This window comes from Lycium barbarum, chromosome 11 (assembly GCF_019175385.1).
Source record: "Lycium barbarum isolate Lr01 chromosome 11, ASM1917538v2, whole genome shotgun sequence".
Taxonomy (NCBI): domain Eukaryota; kingdom Viridiplantae; phylum Streptophyta; class Magnoliopsida; order Solanales; family Solanaceae; genus Lycium; species Lycium barbarum.
The window spans coordinates 39,120,730-39,148,629 of record NC_083347.1 but is presented as its reverse complement, the minus strand read 5'-3'; the positions used below and the strand labels follow the sequence as shown (position 1 = coordinate 39,148,629).

Below are 27,900 nucleotides of genomic sequence, written 5' to 3'. Positions count from 1 at the left end.
TACTATTCTTATTTCCCTCATAAGAATAGGGAAAAATATATTTTTTTTTTTTTGTAGTATTACTTTATTAGGGGTTGGGAAGGAAAATGAGGAATGACAAGAGCCAAGAGATACAATGGAAAATTAAGTTACAGGGAAGGCCAAGTTATAATGGCGCACTGTCCATAAACGAATATACTAAAAGAAAAAATTTAATTGGGATGGTCCAGTGTGCTTTAATTAGCTACAGTTTAATGATATTGAGAACATATTTTTTTTTATATATATTGGTAATAGTAGCCTAACTTTTCTATTGTAGTTAGCAATATATATAAAAAAAAATTACAAGTTACATAGTACGTGTGAAATAGTAGCCTAATTTTTCTATTTCGAAATAGGAATTCATATTTTGTACTACATGAAGGAAATCGAGAGTGAAAAAAAAAACAAAAAAAACAAATGAGAGTGCACGTGACTTATTTGTGTGTTCACTCCCACTTCCCCCCTCTTCCTTTTGTTGATGAACTTTTCTCCACGTATTGAATATATTCCGTACAAACTAATCATTTGGAAAAACGAAATTTAAATTGACACGTCGAAAAATGAATAAATTCTATCATTGATCTTGAAGTTTTCTCAATTACTCCCTCTGTTTCAAATTATTTATCATGATTACTAAAAATAGTTATCTTAAATTATATGTCGTTTTAGATGTTTAAGGCACAATTACTTACTTTTTCCCCATTTTACCTTAAGTAGACTTTTGTTATTAATGAAGATGACACATAAAGAGTAAAAAATTAATGAAGATGACACATAAATAGTAAAAAATTAATGAAGAGAGATTAAAACTTAGACATAAATAAGGATAAAGTTACCTTTCTCTCAAATTGTTTTTTTTTTCTTAGAAAAAATTGATGTTAAAAATTATTTTTTATTTTTTAAACTGAAAAACCATTTTTTATCATTATTTTGAGCCCATGTGACACATGCCATCACTCATTGTCCAACAACTGACTAGGTTGTTGCAACAGATTCAGAAAGTTGTTGCAGCAGATTACAAAAGTTGTTGCAACAAGTAGTTAACTATTGTAAAATATTTAGGGCTATAGAAGTTAAGTTTTTTTAACTATATAATAAGAGTGAGTCTATGGGTACGACGAAGGGTATTCCGGTAATTTTATATATGATCCAACTTCTTTCTCCTTCTAGATAAATCCTACACAAATCCGTTTCTGCACAAAGTCCAACTTCTTTCTCCTTCTAGATAAATCCTACACAAATCCGTTTCTACACAAATCCTTTTCTGCACAGATTTTCTCTTGCATCTTCCAATTTGTGTCTCTGGAAGTGTCCATCTTCGTGTTCACCCTCAATTTGTGTCTGTCCAAGTTCACCCTTGAGGTATGCTTCTCCCTCTTGCCCTAATTTTCTTCAAATTTACCAATTTTATGCCTTAAATAAATTCATTGTTATTGCTAGAATTTTCATGAATCTGCCGATTTTCTGGTGGGTTCTTTTGGTTGCTTCCTTTCTTCTTATTCTTTTTGTTTGTTTGCTTAGCTTTCTGGTGCCGGGTCTGCTTAAAAAAATCAAAATTTGTAAAATTTTGAATTAACAAACTCGGTTGAAGAAAACACAATAGAAAGATGAATTTTTTCCGGCATTTGCAACAATCTCCAATAGAAAGATGAATTTTTTAATATTTTTCCTTTTAGTTCAAGGTATACTGAAACTAAATTGTGAACCTTCGATCTCTAATTTTGCAACAGAGGAATGGCAGTGGCTCCTCTCAACCCCTTATTTTTTATTCCGATTTTGTGCTAGAAGTAATAGGGCTATTTTTTAGTCTATTAAAATTATTTTTCTTCTGTGCAAGTACTCATTTGAAGTAATTTCTTTGACCTTTTATATGAAGTTCATATTTGTTTGACGCCCGGCTGATTTTTGGTTAATTACCTTTTAATTTCTAACGTCAACCAACTTATGTGGAATTACTGTTTTTTTCACAGAATTTATTAACAGCTTTTGTTGTGCAATACAACCAGTGCGTCTTACGACATTCTATTTTACCATTCTCTAGGTGTAAATCATGCGGGAATATAATGGGCAATGTCACATTGCATATGTCGAACTATTTGCCATTAGCATTAGCATGTACGCCTAATCATTTGAAATGCCTTTTCAAAATTTACCTTTTTGGTGTAGTCATATTACTGATCTTCTTACAGCAATTTATTTTCCCTTGACCTTGATCCACATCAGAAGCATAAATATACTTGCACAAATTCATCTATGGTGCTTTCCAAAGAAATCTTCTTTCCGGCACGCAGGAGTTCCATCGAGCTCTTAAAAGGCCTCAAAAGTCTAAAAGCTATAAACTTCCATTTAGCTATGTATGTTGTGGTTATGTGTCTGTTTTCCTCCTTTATTTGTTTATATAAGTTTCAAAATAGATACTTAGATACATGTTTCGGTTCTACAAAAGTCAAAATGGTATTTGAGCATCAAAAATGGGTCCTTTATGATCCTTATTGAGAATGAAGTTGGTGTCTCTTAACCTCCAAGAAATGTACCAGAAGATATCCCTGAGAAATTGTTACAAGGGGTTTCTATTTAATGGTTTCTCTTGTGCATATGCATTATATGATAAAGACAGCTGTTGTGGTTAAACAGATTTGGTTATTTTGACTAACTGAGGTTAGGTAAAATAATGTTTCTCCTCATAAATAAAGATGTATAACTTGGCTGTTTTGTATCGACCCTTTTGGGAATCAAAAAGCTTGTTGATTTTTAGTACTATAATTGCTGTTGTTGTTGAATTTGTGCCAAAGTTGTAGTCTTTATTACGCTTGGTCCGTAGAATTCAATCCATGTACTTGCTGCTTTTCACAGATTAAGTTGTGCCAGTGACAAGGCTGACTGTTATGCTATTACCTTATTTGACTCTAATTTACATTTCTCTTCATCATTTGGATAATTTCGCAAAATATAAGACATTGCCAACTTTTAACCCACTTTAATTATTTTTCAGGGGATATAAAATGACACAACGACTTGGCATATATGCAATCACTCCTGAAATACCTGACTGGACCTGTAAAGTGCAAGTTGTGGACATATGCAAACCAGGAGAAGGTACTCATCGAAAGATAAAATATTTGAACATGATCTTTCAAGATGAACAGGTAATTCCTTTTTCTAGCAAAATCATTTATTTATATCTATGTATGTATAACATTTTTGAATCAATTACTTCCATTGCCTGCGTATATCTGTTTCGTTATTTTTTTATGAATCATTCACAGGAAGACCAAATAAAAGCTATTATTTATGGTGATGAAATCTCCTCTTATCAAGATATATTCAAGCTGTTCCACACCTATTTGATAGCGGGTGCGCGCATACAAGTACCAAATTTGAGATATGAAAGACCCTTGCATACATTTGAGTGGATTATTGACAAAAAAACCATAGTTGATCCGATTGAAAAAGATAATCCAGATGAGGATGAATTGCCACCGCCCACAAAGCTGAATCTTACATCATTTGAAGACATCAACAATCAGGCCTCCCAGTCTACCAAAGAGCAGCTTAAGGACGTAGAATTTAGTAATATTACTTCTTTTCAGTTTAACTTTTAACACATTCATCTATTAAATACAAATTGTTTTGCCAATAGATATACTCGCAATTGTTGTCCGCTGCTTCCCGCCAAGGTTTGTTGCAAGAGTCCAAAAAAGATTGCAAGAACTCATTCTCATCGATACTGAGTAAGTGCATTTGTAAATTTTTCAAAATCCTTATTGTTTTACAATTAAAAATATACAACATATTTCCCTTTTTTTATGTAACCAGCAAACAAGCTTTGACCTTCACACTATGGGAAGACACTTTTATTGAGGACGAAGGCAAGAAACTCCTTGACCAATTCGAAAAACGTCCTATTATCTTTGCCAGGCGTATTGGGGTATCCAAGTACAATGGTAAGCTAAATTAGTAACATAAGTTTGTATTTCATAAATAAAAAATATTATTGCAATTAATTTAGGTATATTACTTTGTACTTTGTTAATATAGGTACATCGTTGACAACAAAATTTAACACCACAATACAAATTGATCCCCCTTATTCCCAATGCCTACAATTGCACACATGGTACTGTATTACTCCAATCTATATTCTACTTGATTTTTCCTCATTATTGTTATCCTAAAGTTTTTTAATTTTTTCCTCGAATAGGGTCAAAGAAAACAGAGAAATGCTTGCTTCTTTCAGCCTGAGGAGCACATCTGAATCTGGATCTCTTATTAGCGTTTCAGTAGATGAACAAATAGTCCCAATTGCAAATGTTCAATCACAACAGGACGTTAGTATAATTTCTATTTACATAACTCATAATTTCTGCCCATACTTATCCATATAATAAGTAGTCTCATTTCCATTCAATGCAGGGGCATTCCTTCTCCATTGAGGCAAAAGTATCACTTCCAGATAAACTCAAAAGTTGCTATGTTTTATTATGTCCCGACTGCAAACAAGAAGTCAGAGGCTTAATAAAAAGAAAGTTTCTGTGTATGACTTGTAAGCAACGAAATATGTTAATTCCCAAGTATTTTTATCTCTAAGTTTACACATACATCCAAACACAATATTTACCATAATCCTTCTATTCTTATAATTTTTTTTATTTTTTTTATCTTTTGCACATATACACTTGCAGGTGCAGATTTGATGTAAATCTCCAAGATGCTTCCGGATAAATAATTGGGATAATTATGGACAAAGAAGCAGAAAAATTATTATCCCTTACCACAGATGAGATTTACGACCTTGCTTCAAATGAGGTGAGCATTCTAACTGAATAATTTACACAATCTGACTTTTCAATTGATCAAACAAAAAGCTAAAATATATTTCTCCCCAGGATGAGTTGCTACCAATGCAGAATATTCAAAGCAAGCTAAATCAGAACTTTTACATAATTCAAGTGAAAAAATTATTCTCCCGCACTTCTCATGCAACATCTGGAAAATTGTACATTTTGTCTTGCACTGAAAAAGGAAAAATGGTGCATTCTCTCCCTGAATCATCAAAAACTGACATTGAAGAAGGCAACAAAAGGAAAAAGAAACATTTAGTTTCTTTTGATGAAGAAACAGAAGTACCAACCGAGCGACGTCACTCGCTCAAGCTGAAACAAAAACTGGAGCCAACAACTCCAGTAAAAAAGAAATAAAGGTCACCAAAAAATTCTCTTTCTTATTTCTTGTATGAATATATTTATATTATATCTTTATACCCTCTTTCATTCTTTCTGGTAAACATATTTGCAGGATAACCCTTTTTTGCAATCACTTTTGCGTTTTGCGGAACAAAGGTAATTTATATCAAAACTTATTTACCCTATTCCATTGCTTAAATGTCCCACAATTTTCTTTTTACAAATTTTTAACATCAACCACAACTAAAATTTATTCATTCTTAAACAGCTCTTTTGTAAGGAAATCAATTCTCTTTTGAAGCTTGCTTTTGACTTTTTGTCTTGCAACTACATGTTCCAACAGCATATACATCCATCAAACAAAGGTAATAAAAATTACATTTATTCAATTAATCTTAATTTATTTTGCCCAATTTACTACTTTCTTATTTCTAAATTTTTATTTCTTCGACTCTATTTAATTATTTATTTATTTATTTTCATATATTACTATTTCTATAGGGATTTAGTCTGTCAATTCATCCTCTATGAAATTCCAATGTAAGTCTCCACTTTAAACAAATGATTTTCTCTTTCTTTTATCCATATTATGCATTTGTCTTGCCTGCTCCTGCTTCACAACTTAAAGCATGACATATATAGCATGAGAATAGAGCTATTTTTACTAACCCCTCTGCTATCTTTTTGCAAAAATCATTTTCGCTATGGCTACATTTCATATAGTCAACATGCTTTGTAATTTTCTGGCCTCACAATGGTACTGGCTTCAAGGAGCTAAGCTTTCTCTTCTTTTGGGTTTTACAAAATGTACTGGAGATAAATGTTTTTCCTCAATATTGATTCCTAAATATTGTTTACTTAGACAGATCTCCTTTTATGTTACAACGCTTCTAAATGAACATGGCATATTAAATGAGAGTACACAAACTAACACACTGCAAGTTTTTCTTTCCTAAATCTATGTAGACATCTTTCTTACTGTTCCAGTTCATGGAAAATATGCTGCTGGATTCCTTAAATTCTGTTGTAATGACACTTTATGTTGGCTCAAGAGACAACTTGAGGATTCTTGTGAGCCTGCACAAGGTATTGATCACTTTTCATGTTCCTCATTATCATTGTTATTTGTTTTAACCCGTATGTCTCTTATAATACAACAACAACAACATACCCAGTATATTCCCACAACTGGAGTCTGCGGAGGGTACATGAAACACAGAGGACATATCTTGAAGTACTTCTGAATAATCCAAAAGTGCACTTTGCAGCTACCACAATTATATGGTTGCACAATTATGAATCCAAGCATAAGTTTTTGAAGTAAAGTTTCTCAAGATGGGAAAGGGTATTTTGCATATGACCATAATAGGTAATTTTCTCACTAATCCAAAATCCTAAATGAAGCTTTCTAACTGCTTTTGATTTCTATGTAGTATTTTTCTGGGCACTTTTTACAATTTGTTGAACCATCTTAGTTTCTCTTCTTTTCTCTTTGCAATTGGATGAAGATCCAGTTTCTTATGAGGATTTTGCTAGAATTCAAGATTTTTTAGTGCAACCACAATCATTTTCCCCAACGCTGGATGGATCAGCATGTGAAACTATCAAATAGTGGACTACTGGTATTGTTTTCATATCAAGAATTGAAGCGCTAATTGATGCAATCAATTTCTCATCCATTTTTTAAACACAATTGCTTCAACTGAAAGAATTAGTTACCACCTTTGATCCTTCACAAAGGAAATGTAAAAACTGGCCTTCTCCCTTGTTCTTTCGGAATAATATGAATACTAATTGTCAAGTAAGAAGGTGAATTCGAAGATGATTAAGTAAAACATTTCCAACTTAATGTGTTAAGTTCCAATTTCCTATCATGATTTAGACTTTATGTGATACTTTGCAAGTTTATCATTCTATCCGTATTTCTTTACACGTTTGTTTCAACTTTCTAATTTGGGCACCATTACAATTTGCAGGTTTATCGGGATATTGTACAAGTTTCTCCTCTCATTTCCACACCAGATCGTACCCGCTTACACCAAGAACATCAAAAATTTCACAAACTTTTCTCTTTCTAGCAAGCTTGGCAATGTAATAATATAACTTTGTTCCGTACAATATGAAGCATATTATGTTATAGGTAATATATATTACCAATAAGAAAATGCCTTGCAAAGGTCAAATCACTTTTATATTACCAGTTTTCACCCGTGCCTTGCACGGGCTCGGGCCAACTAGTATTATATATACATGTGTTCTAAGGCTTGCCTCTTCCTTATGGGGGTTAAAAAGATCAACACTCAAATTTGTGTTGTTCTTGGCAATGAAAGCCCAAGGGAAGCCATATAGGTTGACTGTCTTCACTATTGGCTTCAAATCTCTAAATAAATTGTCAACCTAAAGCTTTCTCGACCCCATCCGTAGTTGTTGAATGCCTCATAGTCCTCCGCCAGTTTAATCAAACCAAGTGGTATGTTGATGTTTGTGTCTTTTGCCCAAAGAACACTATGTACAAACCAAACTAAGCACATTGACTCCTTGTGCTTTTTTGACACATTTTTGGACTGCAAATCTTTAATCAACTTCTCCTCTTTGTAGCTCTTTCTCACTAAATCCACCAAATCAACATCATTCTTACCTTTTCTACCCTTTGCTTTCTTGGTTGCCTTGACTTCTTTGGCTGCCTTGATTGTCCGCATTGGCTTCGCTAATGTAACAATAGGAACCTCACAAGGATGACATCTCAAGCCGGTAACTATAACAAACTCCTTTATGTCAAAGCAAACCGGCATACCACATAAATTTATCCAAACCTCATCATTTTCTTCACAAATAATCATACATTTCAAAAGTCCATATACCATGGCCATTTGAAATCGTGCACCGGTCTCTTCAGACAAATCTAAATAAAACCCAAAATAGCTAGACCTAAAAAAATCCTCCAACCCTTGCTTTTTAAGTATGACCCTAAACTTATCAAAACTCCTACCTATGGCTGATTTGGCCACAATATCACCGGCCAAATCATTGTGTACATTCATGGGCATTCTCACACCGTATTTTTAAATACTAAAACATTTGATGACATCATCGATGAAAGGTCTGTTAGGATCTTTGTAAATACTAGAACACTCAACAATATTGGCATTCACATTATGTCGATTTTGTTTCTTATTTCAGCTACGATCGTCGACCTTTGATCTGTATTTTCTTCTTCATCTTGATCTTCTTCATTATCCTTTTCATCTTATTCATTATCCTTTTCATTTTCGTTTTCTTCTTCATTATCCTTTTTATCTTCTTCATTTCCATCATCTTTTCTTCATCTTCTTGATCTTCTTCACTTTCTTGATTTTTATCTCCTGCTCCTTGGCCATCTTCAGGCTGTTCATCATGGCCATCTACATAAACTTCTACTTGAGAGGTTTCCTTGGACCTTGAGCCCTCTTCTCTATCTGAAGATTATTTATTAGTTTGATTATCACTTGGATCTACATTTGCTGATTCAGAAATAGCATGTTCAGCAAGCTCTTCTAATGGTGTTTGCCCCTTGGGTCTTTTACTATCTCGTGATGCCTCAGTTGATTACTCTCTTTTTCTTTTGCTTGGAACCATTTTATCTACACACAGGAGATAAACAAAAACAACAGTTTCAATTGATTTGTGCATCATTGAAAGTAAACAGGGAAAAAAAACTACAGCAGTTGATCAAACAAATACAACAAGTGATAAAAATTTCCAACAACTTATTAATCTGTTGCAACTGATAAAGTTGTTGCAACAAGTGTATCAGTTGTTGCAGCAAATTCTTCAACTGTTGGAAAAAAATCAAAATAGTGCACTAGCTTTCTCAGGTAAAAAGAATTGCAGCAGTTTATCAAACAAATACAATAAGTAATGGATTTTTCCAACAACTTAGTAATATGTTACAACAACTAATGAAGTTGTTGCAATATGTGTATAAGTTATTGCAGCAGATTCTTCAGCCGTTGGAAAAAATCAAAACAGTTGCAACATATTACTAAGCAACTGTTTTGAATTTTAGCACAACTTCTGAATCTGTTGCACCAATTGCTTCAGTTGCTGCAACAACCTCAACAACTGTTTTGACTTTTACCAACAGATGAGAAATATGTTGCAACAGCTGATAAAGCTATTGGATAGAATCAAAACAAAGGCAAGACTCTTTTTTATAAACCTTACAAGGACAACAAGAACAATAACATCAACAAAACCTATTTCACTACCAGTGTACAATATTTACAAATACACAACCATCACAAGTTAAACAAAATACACCAAATAAGGACTTTTTAAGCATGGAACCTCAATAGATGTTTGCTTTTGTCAAACAAGTGTTGAAGCTGTTGCAACAACAATTGTAGCTGTTGGAAAAAATCAAAAAAGTGCAAGTCCTATTTTCCGTAACCCTAGAGGAGAACAAGAACAAAAATATCCAGTAAAAACCAAAATTTCACTTCTAGATACACTATTTACAAACACACAATCACAACAAGTGAAAGAAATACCCCAAATAATAATTTTTTAAGTATGAAACAACAAAACAAACAGCATTGAAGAGGAACTCATGTTCTTCTCCTTCTTCTTTAACCAAAATCATCATTTTCAATGATGAATTTCAAAACCTTAACTTTTGAATCAAGTGAAATAGAAACTTTACCTAAGAAAGAATGAAGAAGCAGCAACAACAATGAGAGACAACGTGAAGCAGCAGCAGCGAAAATCGCCGGTTTTGGGAGGAAGAACGTGAAGAAGAGGGAGACTTGAATGAGTTTGAAACGGTTTTGAAGATGATAGGCTTTTTTGATTTTAAATAAATGGGTTGGTGCTTGGGGTTAATCTAGGTTTTTTTTTTTTTTTTTTTTTTTTTTTTTTTTTTTTTTGTATTTTTCAAAAGTTTAACAATTTTTGAAAATTACATTTCGAACCTTAATTAGCTTAATCAAATTTTTAAGTGTGTTTTGACCTTAACTGGTCAAACTTGTGGGCATTTCTAATTTTAAGACTTAATTGGTACCTTTATTAGTTGAATCTTCTCTCGAGTCTTGGTAGAAGGCAGCAAAACTGGAAGGAAAGATGGATCCCGCTCCTCGTCCTTCGAAAACAGTAGAGATACTAAATAGCTACCGTGGTGCCAAATTTATATGGCGTGCTGTTCTCATCTTCAATCTTGGCCTTGGAGGTAGCAACAACAATACTCCCACCCTTAAACCCTCCCTAAACCCCCACCTTGTATTATTCATTCATAAGTTTCTGTCTGAATGTCGGAACTGGTTTTTGGATTATAATTTAGGGTTTTAACGTTTCTTGGCTGAAGAATGTTTTTCACTTGATATTGTTATGTACTGTGCAAATGGTGTGTATGTGGATGGATTACTTGTGTCCTTCATTATGTCTTTTTTTTCCCCCTTTCGCGGACATTGTTTCTTGTTGGGTTTAGTCGGAGTAGAGATGGAAACGCGGCGGGTTTGATCGAACCCACAGTATTTTCAACCCGCCCGCCCACCCCGCCACACTAATATCACGGGATACGTGCCGCCTCCTTCTAGCAGTTAATAATAGGTAATTCTGTCCACCAAGGCTAGAACATATGAGAAGAAATCAAGCCACCTAGTGTTTTTGTCTCGGTTGGCATTTGAACTATCAACCCACTTCATTGACCACTTGATATTGTCATGTAATGTGCAAAAGGTGTATGTGGATGGATTACTTGTGTCGTTCAGTATTTTGTTTTTGCCCGACATTTTTTTTTTTTTTTTTGGATAAGTGGTATCCGTGCTAGTTTGCACGCATCTTGACTAATTCCACGGGATATCTCCCACTTCCTACGTGCAACAGGTACCAGGTAACTCTATTCACAAAGCTAAAACTGATGGGAAGAAATCAGTCACCTAGTGTCTTTGTGTTGTTGGGATTTGAACCTGAGACCTCATGCTGCTCAACCACTTCATTGACCACTAAGGCACACCCTTGAGTTTTTCTGGACATTTTTCTTGTTGGGTTTAGTGGGTGTAAGAGTTGTAGCACAGTTTTCTAAGTGTTTTAATGCCGTTGGTTGATATGTGCCTAATCTGCTTGTTTACATGAAAGTGAAAGAATTTTAGTTGAGTTCTGGGTTGCATTTTGTTGTGCATATCATGTATTGGAGGATAAATAAATGTGGTAGTATTTGATTTTTGTGAAGATTCTTGCCTTGTGTAGATCGAATGTTTTACTCTCTCCATTTCAAAATACTGGTCATGTTTTTCATTGACACGCCCCTTGAGAAAATATTAATTAGGAGGGGTGTTTGACTATTTTACCCTTATTAACGTCTTGAGGTATAACCTCTCTTCATTGGATAGTGCCATAATTAAGGTGGTTATAGTCTTCAAGAACAATTACTTCTAACGATAAAATGGGAATAAATAATTAATATTGTCTTGAACTTCTAAAATGACAAGTATTTTGAGGCAGCTATTTTTAGTAAGGACGACAAGTACTTTGAGACAGATGGAATATGACTTAAGAGACTGAAAGTTAACAAGCCCCAAGTGTTGCTTATTTTAGTTGCTTCATGATCTACAGATTCTGACAGAGTAGCCTGGATGGAGTAGTCGCTTGTCGTTATCCATTCAGAAACATGTTACTTTAGTATGGAGTAACTATGTTTAGTTCCTTAGTTGATTACAGCAAAAATTTGGGCCATTTAGCTTTTTGGGGGTTTCAAGTTGAAGTTCATCTTCTTCCATAAGTCATTTAGTCTAGAAGATAAAAGGAAATTCACTTAAGTTTCCCTTGGTGGTTGTCTATGTAAATGAGTTATTCGAAGTGATCGTTGTAGATTTAGAGAATTGGCGGTGTTTCTGCTTATTTAACTTTACTATACTGCATTTTGTTTCTCTCTAAAACCTGGAGTTGGACCTGTGATTTGCCAGGCATATCGTCTTCAATTATTTGGAGTTTCTCTTTCTTGTCTCTGTTCATTTGATACTTGATTCAATTATCAGAATTAGTTAACCGTCCAGCTTGCGGTAGGTTACTGCTCCTCCTATTATTGTTGCAAATTAGGTCTTGGCTAATACTGCATACAAGAGCATACATACGACGTTTAGTCTAGGAAGAGGAGGCAACGGTACGAACTATTAATAAAATTATTTGCAGCGGATAAACTGGACTTATGTACTTATTTGTTCTACTTGCCCTTAGGCAATGGGTTACCATGCAGCAGTCTGAACATATAGGTGGGGACTTCTCAACATGACCTTATCTTAGTTTATGATGTAGATACTTTGCTTAATTACTATTTTTGTGTGGGAAAAACATCTTGACTGATTCAATCTTTGTAGTACTTTCTCAACTGCTATTTTTTCTCACTGAAGTGTAACGTTATAGTTTTAATCATGAAGTATGGAGCCATCCTCCTGTTAAAAAAAAAAGGTATGGAGCCATCTATCTAAAATACTCCATATCAAGTGCATCATGGAAGGTGGCATGAACTTGCATTCCTCTGGCTAGCGTTTTACGTAAAGTTGTCATTCTCTACATGTTCTAATGGCTCGGTTTCTGTGACTTCCTAACAAATTGAAAAATATTTCTGCTTTTGCAGCTTACCTCTTTACAAGACCTGCTAAGGAGAAAAAAGCTACCACTAGACAACCCATTGCTCCAGCTGAGACTACTACTCCCACTGCACCCGTTCCTCAAAAATTTGAACCCATGTTTTCTCCTATTCCAGAACCTGTGAAGATGCCAGAGCCCCTTTCTATAGAGCAGCTTTTCGAAGTGATGCTAGAAGAGAAAGAGGAAGGTCAAACCTCAAAACCAACAAGAAAAGAAGAGAATCAATGAAGAAAAAGCTCTACTGAAGCAGTTCATACGAGCAGATTCCATCCTGAAGATCTGATGTAACGTAGATGTTTCTTGATTCAAAATTTTCTTAGGCTGAGCTTAGTTTTACTGAACCATCTACGACTTGGCATTCTTTTTAGATCAGTTCACCTTCAATCTAATTGATACTACTGCTTTTTGAGTAGGCAATATAGATAATAGATGATTTGGTATAGTAGAAATTTTTATTGCTAGTGGAGGGAACTACTGGAGCTAATGGAGTTCCATGACTGTTTCATTTAATCTGAATGAGCTCTCTTGCACCGCACTTCATAAGATGGTCATTTGTGTTGGCTATTTCATGAGTTATCGAAATGCTTTAGTTGTTTATTCTTGATAGTTAATAGTTATAAAATGTTAAAAAAATTATCTTCACTTATTGTTTACCAAACAGCAGATATACACCAAATATGCACTTTCCATGTCAAATTTTGTCTTCAGCCATGAAGAAACAAACCCACAAACTCAACTTCCTTCAAACCCCTACCGTCCAGACAAATTTGAAAGACAGCCAGCCATAGCATGAAAGTAGTGCATCAATGTGGACCCTCAATTTTGGACCAAAAGTAAATGTTTATTTATAATATCTAGTTGTCACTTGCCAATCTAAGAGCCCATTTGGATTGGCTTATAAGTTGCTTATAAGTTGTTTTCAACTTTTTTTAGCGTTTGGCTGGTCAGCTTAAAGTCATTTTGTGCTTAAAATAAGTCTAAAAAATTAATTGGGCCCGTTTAGCTTAATTTATCTAAAGCAACTTATAAGCTGGAAACAGCTTATAAGCTGCTTTTTTTAAGCCCATCCAAACAGGCTCTAAGATTCCAAGCACGTTTTATACTAATTCAGTTTTTCTCAAATTCTCATATTCCTTTATCACAACTTAAAAGCTAATCAGTAAAAGCGTTTTGCACTCGCAGTGTATTGCAGTTTTGGCAGTTTGAACCCTGACCTTTTTCTTAGTCTTATTTTTGCTTAATGATTTTGCTACCTAAATCTGGCCTTTGTTGCATAATCCTCAAAAGACACCCATGCGACTCTTGCCCATTTTTTAGAAAGGGATGTCTCAACTTTAAAGTCCCAAGCCCCACTGCGCAGATGAGAATAAAAAGTATTTGCATTATGGCAATATTGATTCATAAGTTCTTGCATGTCTGTGTGGATGTTGGAACTGGGTGTTAGATAATAATTTAGGTTTTGCCATTTCTTGGACAAAGGTGGATCCAGGATTTGAACATTATGGGTTCCAGTTCAGAATTCTACCACGATCATACGATTTACTGTATTCGGAATCTATTATTTGTACTAGTTTAGTGAATTTTTAACACAGAGGTTCTCAGCCAAAGTTACAGGGTTTGGATGAACCAATAACTACTGCACTACATCCCCTTTGTTGTTGGATTTCTGTGCAGAATGCTTTGCCGCCTGAAATTGTTATGAACTGTGCAATAGCTGTATGTGGATGGATCGTGGCGTTTACTGTCGATACTTGGGTCAGCCACCTTGATATTCTTGGAAATTACATCTTATCAGGTGTAGGAGTAAGAAGTTTAGTGCAGTTATCTAAGAGCTTTAATGCTCTCTGTCCTTTGGTACCTGCCCAATCTGTTCTTTTGGATGAGAATGAAAGAAATTCAATAGGGTTGAAAGAAATTCAATAGGATTTTGTGCAGCATTGCCAAGGTGCATTTTATAGTTCATACCATGTATTGGAGGATGAATAAATTTAGTAGTAGTTGACATAGTGATAGATTCTTTCCTTATGGAGATCCATTGTTTTATGATTTATGGGACTAAAAATTGACAAGGCCCGTGTTTTGCTGATTTCAGATGATTCATGATCCTTTTCTATAGATTTGGACAGAGTAGTTTGGACAGTGTAGTTGCTTCTTTCTATCCATTCAGAAACATGCAAGTCTAGTATAGCAATGTTTAGATTTTCGTAATGACAGAAGGAATTTGGGCCTTTAGTTTGGTGGATTTCAAGTTGAACTTCATCTTCTGAGCAGTCATTCAGCGTAAGAATATACAAGCCTCCTTCATAACTGAAGTTCCTCTTTCTTCATAACTGAAGTTCCTCTTTCTGCTTGTCATCATGGAATATGAATGAATTCTTCACGATGAATATGCAAGTTTAGGAAACCGGTGGTGTTTCTGTTATATTTTTATCTTACTATGCTGAAGTTCTATTTTAATCTGGATTGGAAGTAACCAGTGATTTACCAGACATACTGTCTCCAGTTCTTTGTGTTTTATCTTTCTTATATCTGTATAAACATGTTGTTTCACTGGCTTATTTGATTCAGTGTAGAAACTATACAATCTTGACTTGTTCCATTCATTCACCAAGAGAGAATATATATAGGATACAATCTTGAACCCTAGTGAAACAAGGAAACTAAGATCCTAGTGAAACAAGGAAACTAACTAATATATGGTAATTATCTCCCTACAAATATGCTACCAAATAATATCAAATAATATAAAGATATTATACCGCAATACCCCCTCAAGTTGGAGCATGGGAATCAAAAATGCCCAACTTGGAAAGCAAGAAGTCAAATTGAGTTTTGCCGAGAGCTTTGGTAAAAATGTCTACCAATTGTGAAGATGTTGAAACGTGTGACGGAGAAATCAAACCTTCATTAATTGCATCACGAACAAAGTGACAATCTACCTCAATGTACTTTGTTCGTTCATGGAAAACCGGATTTTTTGCGATGTGCAAAGCAGACTGACTATCACAAAACAATTTGATCGCCTTGGGATGTTGTATACCTAAACTCAACAACAGACCTCTCAGCCACTTCAACTCACAAGTGACCGCAGCCATGGACCTATATTCAGCCTCTGCAGAAGATCTAGAAACTGTGTGCTGCTTCTTTGTCTTCCAAGAGATGGGAGATTGACCTAGAAATACTAGCCAACCTGTCAACGAACGACGAGTAAGCGGACAAGCCACCCAATCAGAATCACACCATCCCTGCAAAGTCAACTCACTGTCGGCACGTAACAAAATACCCTGTCCTGGTGTGTCTTTCAAATAACGGACCACTCGTAAGGCCGCTTCCCAATGTTCAATCCGGGGTTCTTGCATGAATTGAGACAAAATATGAACAGAATATGCCAAGTCTGGTCGAGTGACCCCCAAATAAATCAAACGCCCGACTAATCTACGGTAGACCTCCGGATCCGACAACAAATCTCCATTTGCAAGGCCAAGTTTATGATTTTGCTCAATAGGGAACCCACTTGGCTTTGCACCTAACAATCCTGCTTCAGAGATAATATCAAGAGTATACTTGCGTTGACACAAAAACAACCCTGATGAACTACGAGCTACTTCAATACCCAAAAAATATTTGAGAGACCCAAGGTCTTTCATTTTGAAACAATCACTCAAATAGGCTTTGAAAGTTGCAAGTGCAGCGGAATCATTCCCAGAAATAATAAGATCATCAACATAAACCAAGATATTAATCTGAATATTCCCTCTAGTAAATGTAAAAAGAGAATAATCAGAATAAGATTGAAGGAAACCGTACCCTTTCAAAGCAGTTACCAATTTTGCAAACCAACATCTAGGGGCCTGTTTCAACCCATACAGCGATTTGTGCAAACGACACACCAACGTAGGATCTGGACTTTCAAACCCGGGAGGGAGCTTCATATACACCTCCTCATCAAGGTCACCATATAAAAAGGCATTATGAACATTCATTTGGTGAAGTTCCCAATTTTTGGATGCTGCAATGGCTAGGAAGGCTCGAACAGTAGTCATCTTGGCGACCGCAGCAAAAGTTTCATTGTAGTCAATCCCCGCTTGTTGATGATTTCCCAACACAACCAAGCGCGATTTGAGCCGTTCCACATCTCCATTTGACAAAAACTTGGTCTTGTACACCCACTGATTACCAAGTGCTTTCTTACCCGGAGGAAGATGTTCCAAAGTCCATGTACCATTGTCTTCCAATGCACGTATCTCTTCTTTCATTGAATGTCTCCAACCTTCGTGTTTCATGGCTTCTTTGAAGGTCTTAGGATCCTTACCCGAAATAATAGCTGCAAGAAACTTACGATAATTTACAGAAAAATTGTCACAATTAATATAGTGTGTCAAAGGATAGGGAGTACCTGAGGATTGATTGTAACAGACAGTGATCAGAATTTGATAATTGTAGAGACAGACGCGGAGTTCTGCTACTATTTGAACTGGAAAATATTAGGTCCTGTCTCGGACTATGTACGAGAATAGGCAGACATCCTGCAATGCTAAATTTAGTTTATGATGCAATAATGCAATGCTTAACCACCACTTTGATTTGCTGTAGATCTTTGTAGTACTTAGTTTTTGATGCAATAATGCAATGCTTAACAACCACTTTGATTGCTGTAGATCTTTGTAGTACTTGTTTCAAATGCTAGTTTTTTCTCACTAGACTAGATATGTAACTGTATAGTCCTAATTATAAGACTATGGAGCCATCTACATAATAAAATTTCGTATAGAGTACATCATGGAAGGTGACAATGAATTTGTTTACCAACTTCTGGCTAGCAACGAGAAGCCTCCTCATTCTTTATATTTTAATAGCTCAGCTTATGGGACCAGCGTTTCTACTTTTGCAGCTTTCCTCTTTGCAATGCCTGCTTAGAAGGAAAGACAAGTTGCGCCATTATGAACCCCTCTTCACATCTATATAGTGGGGAGCCAGGATTTTTAATTTATGAATTCTGAATTAGAATTCTTTTTGCTTACTGGGTTTTGGATAAATTATTTACACATTAAATAATTTTTAGCACAAATACACAGTTTGAGCCTAAGCTGATGGTTCTGCCGAACTCATTACCACAATGCTGACTCCGCCCCTGTTGATACAACGTGGACGTTCTTTATATCCATTTTTCTTACGCTGAGCTTGGTTTTACTGGTCCATCCTTTACTATTATGCATAGATTTTATTCTTAAAATCAGTTCAATTGATCTGATATACACTGCTACTGTTTCAGGAAGGCAGTATCGATGATAGATGATTTGATACATCAACAACTTTTGTGGTTAGTGGAGGAGATTAATGGAGTTCCATTACTGTTTTGTTAAACGAGATGATCTTTTCGTTACTGCATTTCATAATATAATCATCGGAAAAGGGTTAAAAAAAATGTCCTTTAACTTATTAGAAATGGCTAAAAATTATCCTTCCACCTATTAAATTAAATTTGCCTCTCATTCCACCTACTGAATCAAAAATGCCCTTCACATATTCAAAATGACTCAAAAACGTCCGCTTTCACCTATTGGATCAATTTGCCCATAACTTTATTTTTAGGCCTAAATTTTCCCTTTCATTAGCGACACAATTTTATGGCATGTAATTAAATACATAATCTTTATTTATTGATCCACACAACTCGAGCAAATCACCCAAATTCATTTCCCTTCCCTTCATTTGGGGATTTGGAACTGTGTACATTTTGGTACATGAAATTGGCATATATTAACCAAGTTTTAAGAATGTGGCACAAGATGACCCATTTCCACGTTTTGGGTTAAAAAAATTGGCATATATGACTCATAAAGTGTTGAGTAAAAATAGGGATTTTATACATTTTCTCTTCTAGAAGGTTAAATTTTTGTATATGTATACTTGTTCTCTTTCCTATATTTCTCTAACTTCTTCCCCAAAATTCTCTCCATTAGAACTCTAGAATGATTAATATATATTCTTCAAATTCTTCATTAGAGGGTTATTTGTAGTTGGGTTTGTTGTTTTTAAGAAAATAATTGAATTTTTAATTGGGTATATGTATTTTGGTTTATGAATAATAAATTATACTATTATTCGGAAATTTCTCTCCCTTAACTATATATGTGTAGATATTTGAAAATCTCATTTGGGTTTTAATTGCAACTTTATTTTGGATACGTCTATTGTATTCACTTGTTGGTTTGTTGATTAAGATGTATACAACTTAATGTATACACATGTTTTTTTATTTTCAATTTGGTTTGTGTATACATCTATTGTTATTTGTATACATAAATTGTATACACTTGCTGGTTTGTTGAACGAATTGTACCTAAAGTATGCATATATTGATTGAGATGTATATACATGTTTTTATATTTTTCAACTTGGTTTTTGTATACATATATTGTTAATTGTATACATATATTGTATACATTTGCTGGTTTGTTGAATGTGTTGTATACACCTAATGTATACATAAATTGATATACATTTGTTTGCATTAGTATCTGTATAATTTTGCACCGATATGAATACTAAATATGTGGTTTGAATTTATTATTTTTCAATTTTTCTTGTATTTCACTGAGATTATTATAGTTATACATATGGAAAATATGTTTACTTAGAGATATGAGAGTTTGAAGGAGATCATGTTTTTGCCTTTATAGACCCACTTAACAAATACAATTTTAATTATACGAAAATGATAGAAGATATGGTGATATTTGTATCCATAATTTTAGGGATGTCTAGTAAGTGAATAAATGAGAAATGAAATCCCTAGTTTTATTGATATTCAACGTGGATTAAGAGAAATAATTAATGAGATTCCTAATTTTGCTCCACATCCCTATTATTAAGCCACGTCTTTAGTTGATTGGCTATATAATGTCAACTATTTTAGACCTAAAACATGCTAAGTTGCTAACATGTTTTGGGTTAAAAATATGTCAATACTATGTACTACTTGTATTAAAATGTCAATTTCCCAATACATTTGTACAGTTACCGCCCAAGATCACATGGGCTTTAATCTTGGACTGTCACATTTTAACTCAGCCCAACCTAATTTCACTTCTTTTTATACCTGAGTTTTGTTTTTAAAATTTCTTTTATGATAATGCACTTTTGATATTGTTTTTGCGCATAAGAATAACAGTAACTTCCATAACTAGCTTCTGTTTATAGGCCCTAATCTGATATAGCTATAGTTTTGGTTATTACATTTCGTAGCTAGTATTTACCAGCTATGTAGTGTGTTCCATTGGTATTTAAATACATGAGTATATAAATTGATGTATCCTTTTATTTTGACTGTATTTGAATGTATTCAAACTATGATCAGCAAGGTCGCCTGACGTTGCAATGTCCGGCAGCGACCAGATCTGAACCCGACTGAATGTATTCAGTGGCGTACGTCGGATTTTCGATTAGCGGTGTCGACATTTAAAGAAGTGGACAACGGACTACCATAATCAATAATGGATGTAGTCTTAGTGCCACAGGTTCAACCATATCCGCTATTTTTGATACCAAACATAGATATATTTATGTAAAAGATAAATGGAATTACAGTAAATATTAGGTTCTGAACCTTAACATATCAAGTTAATAGTGAGCAACACCAGCAAAAATGGAGGAACAACTTTTTTTTTTTTTTTTTGTGAAAAGGAAGGGTAGTATTTCCAAGATATTGGGTAAGTTATACTTATAGGCTCAATCCATTTTAAAAACTTAAATAGTTGCACAAAATGCACATAAGGAGATTCGAACCCTTGATCCCAAGCTCAAAATCAACAGTCCTAACCATCAACCCATGTGTTTCATTTTATCAACTAGTGTCATCTAATACAACATGTATGTTTTCGAAAATTATTTATATATGTATTTAATAAAATTTTCCGTATAAGGGGTGTCACCCGACAACTCTTAGATGAACGTGGGTCCGCCCTAAATGTATTCGAGCTCCGAAATTAAGCGACCACCGGTGTATTCACAACGATCAGATCTCAGATTTGAAATAAAGCGACCACACCAGTATTCAACTATGTTTTGAATGTATTTGAGCTCAGATTGAGAAGAGAGTGGTGAGGGAGAAGAAATTATTCAATTCGATCGTATTCAAACAACAAAATTTCAAAAATTACACGAACATTGGACTGTATTCAATTCATTGTATTCACCCGTAACTATTTTTATATTGTATTCAATTCATTGTATTCTAATAACAAAAGTTCAAAAAAATACAGAGATTTGCCGAAAATACAAAAAATATACTGTATTTACATTCAAAAATGCAAAATACGCTCAAGTCAGGCCGGATCTGAGCTGGAAAGATCTGATAAACACACTGTTTTCTGGCTAGATTTGAAAAACCATGGCGACACCACAGTGTAAAGTACCATGACATCACTGCCAGATCTGAGCTAGACACCATGGCTACACCGCCATATCTAAGACACCATGGCGACACCGCCAGATCTGAGAAACACACTATTTTCCGTCCAGATACGTTAACTTTCATGTCGTCTAATCTCTCCGTTCCAAACCCTAACTAACATCCACCCCCACTCATGGATTCTTGTGACGACAATTTCTCTCTCTTTGGGGACAATAGTGCCACTGTCGCCGTCTTTGTCAGTGACGGAGAAGATAGAGAAAGGGGTGAGGAGGAAGAGAGAGGGAGAAATGGGAATTGGTAGACACAAATTAAAGGAATATAGCTATGAGCGGTAATATATGTTTCACTGTAGCCACGTATGGTAGTATATTTATAGTGTAGTTATATATTATACTTAAATATCTCTAATATACGTTAGCTACAGCACGTAAAAATTCCTCAGAATAATTCGATAAGATTGATTATAGTACTGTTGGCTACTCTTCCATACCATTCTGTCCTTTCCTCCTGTTGCTTAACTTGCATGTTGCTCTATCAATTTGTTTATATATGGTAACTTGCTGAGATTAGAACACCTTCATTTTGTTGCTTTATGTACCGGTGAAAAATATTTGCATATGGTAGTGTTTAATAACCCATTTTAGCAACATAAAACTGGAATTAATCATAAACCACAAGAATGATTAGACAAATAAATTTGTCTCCTCTTCGTGTGGTTGTGAAGATATTAGCAAATACTTAAGTTATCTTATCTTAGTCGAGATAGAAGAGATAAATAATTTCATGTATATGCATATAGAAAATAATCTACATATAATATAAAGCTAGGCATAGACAAGGTGATGTAGCACCTCTCTATGGCCAAGGATTCTATTTATCTTTTTTCTCCTTTTTTTTGGCTTTTTATATCATTTTTTTCAATTATGTTATTTTAAAAAGTCATCTCCATAACTTACACTCCTTTATCTTCATTATTTCTACTCTTAATTAGTATTAATAAAAATTTCATAATTCCCAAGTCATTCATGTCCATCTAACTTTTTACGTTACCTACTTTATTGTGCTCTTTAAACCACACTAATTGTAGAATATACCCATATTTATGTGTTATGCATGGTAAAAAGTCCAAAAGTCACCTTCTTAATGGACCAAGCTTGATTTGTGAAGTCCCTTTTTTCTTGCCAAAGTAGTGCACAATATCATTTTCCTATGTTGTATATCCTGCATGTTATATATCCTGCTGATCCTCATAGTTTTATCTCCATTCATTCCCTATGTATGGGTTTTTTATATTCAATATTTTGTTTGATCTTCATTTGTATTCATGTAAAATGTTGATATCTACTCAACCCTAACTTTTGTTGAAGCTAGGATTTTTGGTGCAGGTGTAAACAGTGATGCTAAAGTTTTGAGTTAATGCCGTGGTAAGTGACTAAACTTCTACAAGTGGTATTAGGTTTTCAGGTAGTAAAATTATTTTCTCATACATGCATTGACATTAGTTGATATGTTCTTAATCAATTTGTGGTTTGATTTGTTAAGAGTTAAAAGAAATTTTGTATTCGTATTCTTTTTGCATAATAAATCAGGTCTTTGTCCACTATATATTGATTTATACTCGGGCCATGACGCATGAGTATCACCGGCCATTGCTAAATTGACGGCAATGAAATACAAAGAGAATCGCTGCAGAAATATCAAAGATTAATTAGTAGAATCCTCTATTAAGAGGGTGATTGCGTAGAACCACAGTGTGTGGTCATTCATTAGGTACTTCGAATGAGTTTCAGTACTCACTTGCCAATAAGTCACGACTGAAATCGCCTTATTAAGTTTTCTTCAAAAACTATTAATGGGACATTTCCTGATTAATTTGTTGCAAAATACTTTGTTTGGTTACATTGTTTAATACCATTGAGATCAAGAATCTAATTTAGAATAATTACGAATGCATAGATAAGTTTGATTTTATTTATAATTTGAATATTTTCTTGGAGTTACAGAAATCTGCACCCAACACTTGGCTGTTTCAGCTTTCTAATTAGTACTACATTTTTTAATTCTTCTTTTTTTCTGTTTCCTTTTTCTTCTCGATAAATTTTTATAGCAATGTTATATCAAGGGGAAAAGTCATGAAGAATAGATGGAGTGGCACATTCTAGATGTGAAAATATATTAATCAGTTTAGAAAAACACAAATGTCTTTTTTCTCATTCTTAGTTTCTTTTTGCTCCTCAGTAAACCTCAATACTCTGCAAATTTAATCGCTTATAAATATTATTATTACAATTGTTAATATATTAGCTAGGAATAGCATTTAAACGGAATAAAATGCAGGAAAATTACGTTACAATCTTTTATATTCAGAAGTATCAAAATCCAATTACGAATTAATACATATTAAAGTGTTATTTATACTTAGTGAACTATTATTATGAATTGAAGGCTCTGAATCAGATGTAGGTAAGCCCAAAATTAATTTCTAAACAAAATTACTAATAAATATTAATAATGAACAATATTTAAATAGGAAAGGAAGGTTAGGGGATTTAGATTGCCTTTTTCCCCTTAATGTGTTGGAACAACTTCTCTCACCAGTGTGTCCATACTGCATGGCTAAAACTTCTAGACCTCCAAAGCAGCAATTTGGTTTTTCTACGTAGATAGATACTTAAACTTGGTCTCTATCATTAGTTAAACACTTCAACTTACAAAATGATCATCTAGATATCCTCAACTTATTTACATTGTGTCAGTTGAATGCTAACTTACAAATTGATTATCTAGACATCTCCAAATTTATATATGTGTCACATCAGGCGTGTTTAAATGTGTATTCTCAAAATTAGAGTGTTTAGGTGCTAATTGAGGTCAAGTTAAAAGTTTATCTATTTTTTATGCCTTACTTTTTTCATCAATCTATGTAATCTACTTTGAATAAATTCAGAAGCTCAAACTCTTTTAAGCAGTGTATAGACGACCTCTTAACAAAGACGATTCATGTAGAGGTTACAACTTTGGCGACATTGCAAAGCCAATATCATTATTCCACAAAATGAAAGTATATAACATCATAACATCATGCGTTGACCGTTGAGTTGACCAAGCTGTCTACAAAAAATATATGATATTTATGATAATAAGCTTACAGAATTAATATCCATATGCTTATAAATAAGAATTAAGGTAATCAATCTTCTCTTATAACAAATTACAGTTTAACGTGTTTTGCATCAATTTTAATATAGTATTTAGTTTCTTATCTTTTGTTGTCTTCTTTTTTCCTTTTCAAATTTAATTAATCTAAACTTAAGATGCTAAGACGGTCATGATGAAGGTATATGATGGATAAATTGATAATATAATAAGCTAAAGGAGTAACACCATTCTTTCTACAGGTAACAATAATTATTAGGCATCATCTATCTGTGTAACTTTTCAATATTATCTCTTTCTTATGGTTCATATATAAGTTTTTATTTTTTGTTTTTGATATTTAATAGCCAATTATAATGGGTTGTTTTTATATTTATATTGAAATGTTTTCCGCGCAGGGCCGGCCTAAGGGTACCCAAATATTTAGGGCCCCAAAATTACAAAAATCCTAGGTATTATATTATTATATATAACACATAAATTATGTATTATTATTAATAATTAAATTTTTATACTTTTGTTTAAGTTTCGTTGAGGTTGTACAGATGAGTGAGTAAACAACGGTAATGTTTTTTATTGAACTAAATGGTATATTTATATTTCTTGTTGATTCTAATTTTTCCTTCTCTATATACACTCATTTCTCTTTCATGTTTTTGATGATTTTACTTTCGAATTTCAACTCGATTTTTCTAAATTAGCTACTTAATTTCGTCATGTTTGATTCATGCATGAAGGAAATAAAAATACTCAAAGGAATAATATAAGCACAAGCGGAAGACTCAACAATGGCTATATAGAAGAAATTTATCAAACTAGAGAGAGAAGGTAGGAGACTTTACTTAATAACTCAAAACTCTTGAATCTCACTATATTAAAATATGTGACATAGCATCCCTATTTATAATACTAGAAACCAAAATAGACTAGGACTAGAAAAACCTATTCCAATATGAACTAGACAAATAAATCCTAACTAAATATGAATTAAATAAACTAAATCCTAAACAACTTAGGTTTCCTACTCTTGGTTTATTTCCTACATAGCCTCCCTTAAACAAAGATCTTCAAACTTGACCATGCCTAGCATCATCTTCAACTTTATGAACAACTCCAATTTTAGTGGCTTTGTGAAAACATCAGCAACTTGTTCTTCAGTCTTGCAATAATCAACAATTATCTTCTTATCTTGAACCAAATCACGAATGAAGTGATATTTAATGTCAATATGTTTGCTGCGGCCATGAAAAACTGGATTCTTTGTTAACTCAATCGCAGACTTGCTATCACAAAATATTTTTGTAGGACTTTCTTGCTTGTGTTGAAGAAATCCAAGCATCCTTCTCAACCATAATGCTTGTGTGGCACTACTTGTTGTAGCCATGTACTCTGCTTCAGCTGTTGACAAAGCAACAACTTGTTGCCTTTTTGAAGACCAAGAAAATACACCAGACCCCAAATAAAATGCATATCCAGAAGTACTTTTTCTTTGCATCATATCACCAGCCCAATCACTGTCTGTAAATCCAACGAGACTACTATCATTAGTCTTTGAATAAAATATGCCATCAAATTGCGTACCTTGAATATATCTCAAAATTCTCTTAGCTGCTTGCAAGTGTGATTGACGAGGCGACTCCATAAATCTGCTAATTAATCCAACTCCATAAGTAATGTCAGGTCTTGTAGAAGTCAAGTACCTTAGACTCCCTACCAATTTTCTAAAATATGTAGCATCAACATAATCACCAGTTCCATTTTTAGTCAACTTCAATTTTTCTTCAACAGGGGCCAAAATTGGCTTGGCTTTGTCCATATTAAATCTTTTCAAAATATCACCAGCATACTTTTTCTGAGAGATAAAAACTCCACCTTCCAATTGAGAAACTTCAATGCCGAGGAAATAAGACATTAGTCCCAAATCAGTCATCTCAAACTGTCTAATCATGGCCTCCCTAAATTCAGAAATTAGTGTGGGATTATTGCCAGTAAATAGTAAGTCATCCACGTATAAACACACGATGAGAATGTCTCCCCCAGAATTGAATTTGATGTATAGTGTATGCTCATAGGGACATCTATGAAAACCATGTCCAATAAAATAAGAATCAATGCGAGTATACCAAGCTCTAGGAGCTTGTTTCAACCCATATAACGCCTTCTTCAACTTGTAAACTTTATTTTCTTGACCCTTTTTGACATACCCTGCAGGCTGCTCAACATACACTTCTTCCTCAAGAACACCATTGAAGAAAGCAGATTTCACATCCATTTGATAAATTTTCCAACAATTATTGGCAGCAAGAGAAATAATCATACGAATTGTATCAAGTCTTGCAACAGGTGCAAATACCTCAAAATAATCAATACCTGCTTTTTGCTTGTATCCTTTGACAACTAATCTTGCCTTAAAGCGATCAACTTCTCCAGTTGATTTGTATTTGGTCTTGTATACCCACTTGACTCCAATTAGCCTTTTTGAAGGTGGTAAAGTAGTCAATTCCCATGTGTTATTTTTCTCAATAGCCTGAATTTCTTCATTCATTGCATGTATCCAACAGTCATCTTTCACAGCTTTCTCAAAAGTAACTGGATCACAGTCTGCAAATAGAGCAAAATTCACAATATCTTCGTCTGATAAATCATTATCATTACCCACAACATAGTCTTGCAAACGGGCTGGTAAATGGTGATGTCTTTGCGGGCAATTGGATGTCTCTGTTTGAGCAGGTTGCGCTAGTTGTTCCTCTTGATGTCTGCTAGAACTTCCTTCCTCAATGACTGGAATTATTGGTTGAGACGTGGAAGGTTTAGGATCCTTCTTTGACCAATCCCAAGCACTCTGCTCATCAAAGGTAACATCTCTGCTAATAATTATTTTTCCTGTATCTGGATTAAATAATTTGTAACCCTTTGTCTCATGACTGTAGCCAATGAAAATACACTTTTCTGCCTTATCATCCAATTTCTTTCTCAAAACATCAGGAACATGAGCATAAGCAAGGCAACCAAATACTTTTAGATGAGAAATACTTGGTTTCTTACCTGTCCAAACTTCTTGTGGAGTTTTTCCAAAATTAGATCGAGTAGGACACCTATTTAGAACATAAATTGCACAAGAAACAGCTTCTGCCCAAAAATCTTTAGGAATATTTTTGGAATGCATCATAGATCTCACCATATCCATCGCTGTTCGATTTTTCCTTTCAGCCACACCATTTTGGTGAGGAGTATATCTAGCTGTCAATTGATGCTTAATACCATACTTCTTCAAATAATTATCACACACAAGAAACTCAGTTCCCCTATCACTTCTCAATGTCTTAATAAAATATCCACTTTGCTTCTCTACATAAGCCTTGAAGCTCTTAAAAACTTCACATGCATCAGATTTATTTTTCAGAAAATATACCCAAGTCTTTCGGCTGAAATCATCAATGAAAGTAATAAAATACTTACTACCTCCATTAGAAGGAACTTCAACTGAGCACAAGTCTGAGT

The 27,900-nt window shown here is 34.1% G+C and overlaps 3 protein-coding genes across 21 annotated transcripts; 2 read left to right on the top strand and 1 right to left on the bottom strand.

Annotated features, from left to right (window-relative positions):
- Positions 1-1,216: 1,216 nt before the first annotated feature.
- Positions 1,217-7,396, top strand: LOC132619945 (uncharacterized). Of its 19 annotated transcripts, XM_060334691.1 has the most exons (18): positions 1,217-1,383; positions 2,063-2,136; positions 3,014-3,167; positions 3,288-3,591; positions 3,662-3,752; positions 3,838-3,965; positions 4,060-4,138; positions 4,223-4,349; positions 4,435-4,564; positions 4,704-4,827; positions 4,908-5,221; positions 5,317-5,360; positions 5,473-5,569; positions 5,706-5,744; positions 6,171-6,290; positions 6,380-6,573; positions 6,713-6,826; positions 7,181-7,396. In XM_060334691.1, the coding sequence occupies exons 2-10, from the start codon at positions 2,072-2,074 to the stop codon at positions 4,718-4,720; spliced, it is 1,095 nt and encodes a 364-aa protein (XP_060190674.1). In that variant the 5' UTR covers positions 1,217-1,383; positions 2,063-2,071; the 3' UTR covers positions 4,721-4,827; positions 4,908-5,221; positions 5,317-5,360; positions 5,473-5,569; positions 5,706-5,744; positions 6,171-6,290; positions 6,380-6,573; positions 6,713-6,826; positions 7,181-7,396. The 19 variants fall into 19 exon arrangements, with proteins under 19 accessions (XP_060190674.1, XP_060190680.1, XP_060190675.1 ...); XM_060334697.1 differs by having other exon boundaries at positions 4,908-5,360; positions 6,192-6,290; positions 6,473-6,573; XM_060334692.1 differs by having other exon boundaries at positions 4,908-5,360; positions 6,192-6,290.
- Positions 7,397-7,437: 41 nt separating this feature from the next.
- Positions 7,438-10,083, bottom strand: LOC132619948 (uncharacterized). The gene is made up of 2 exons (XM_060334708.1): positions 9,886-10,083; positions 7,438-8,824 (listed from the first exon to the last, which is right to left on the bottom strand). The coding sequence occupies exon 2, from the start codon at positions 8,249-8,251 to the stop codon at positions 7,577-7,579; it is 675 nt and encodes a 224-aa protein (XP_060190691.1). The 5' UTR covers positions 8,252-8,824; positions 9,886-10,083; the 3' UTR covers positions 7,438-7,576.
- Positions 10,084-10,203: 120 nt separating this feature from the next.
- Positions 10,204-13,372, top strand: LOC132619949 (uncharacterized). Its single transcript, XM_060334709.1, has 2 exons — positions 10,204-10,407; positions 12,814-13,372. The coding sequence occupies exons 1-2, from the start codon at positions 10,302-10,304 to the stop codon at positions 13,053-13,055; spliced, it is 348 nt and encodes a 115-aa protein (XP_060190692.1). The 5' UTR covers positions 10,204-10,301; the 3' UTR covers positions 13,056-13,372.
- Positions 13,373-27,900: the final 14,528 nt, after the last annotated feature.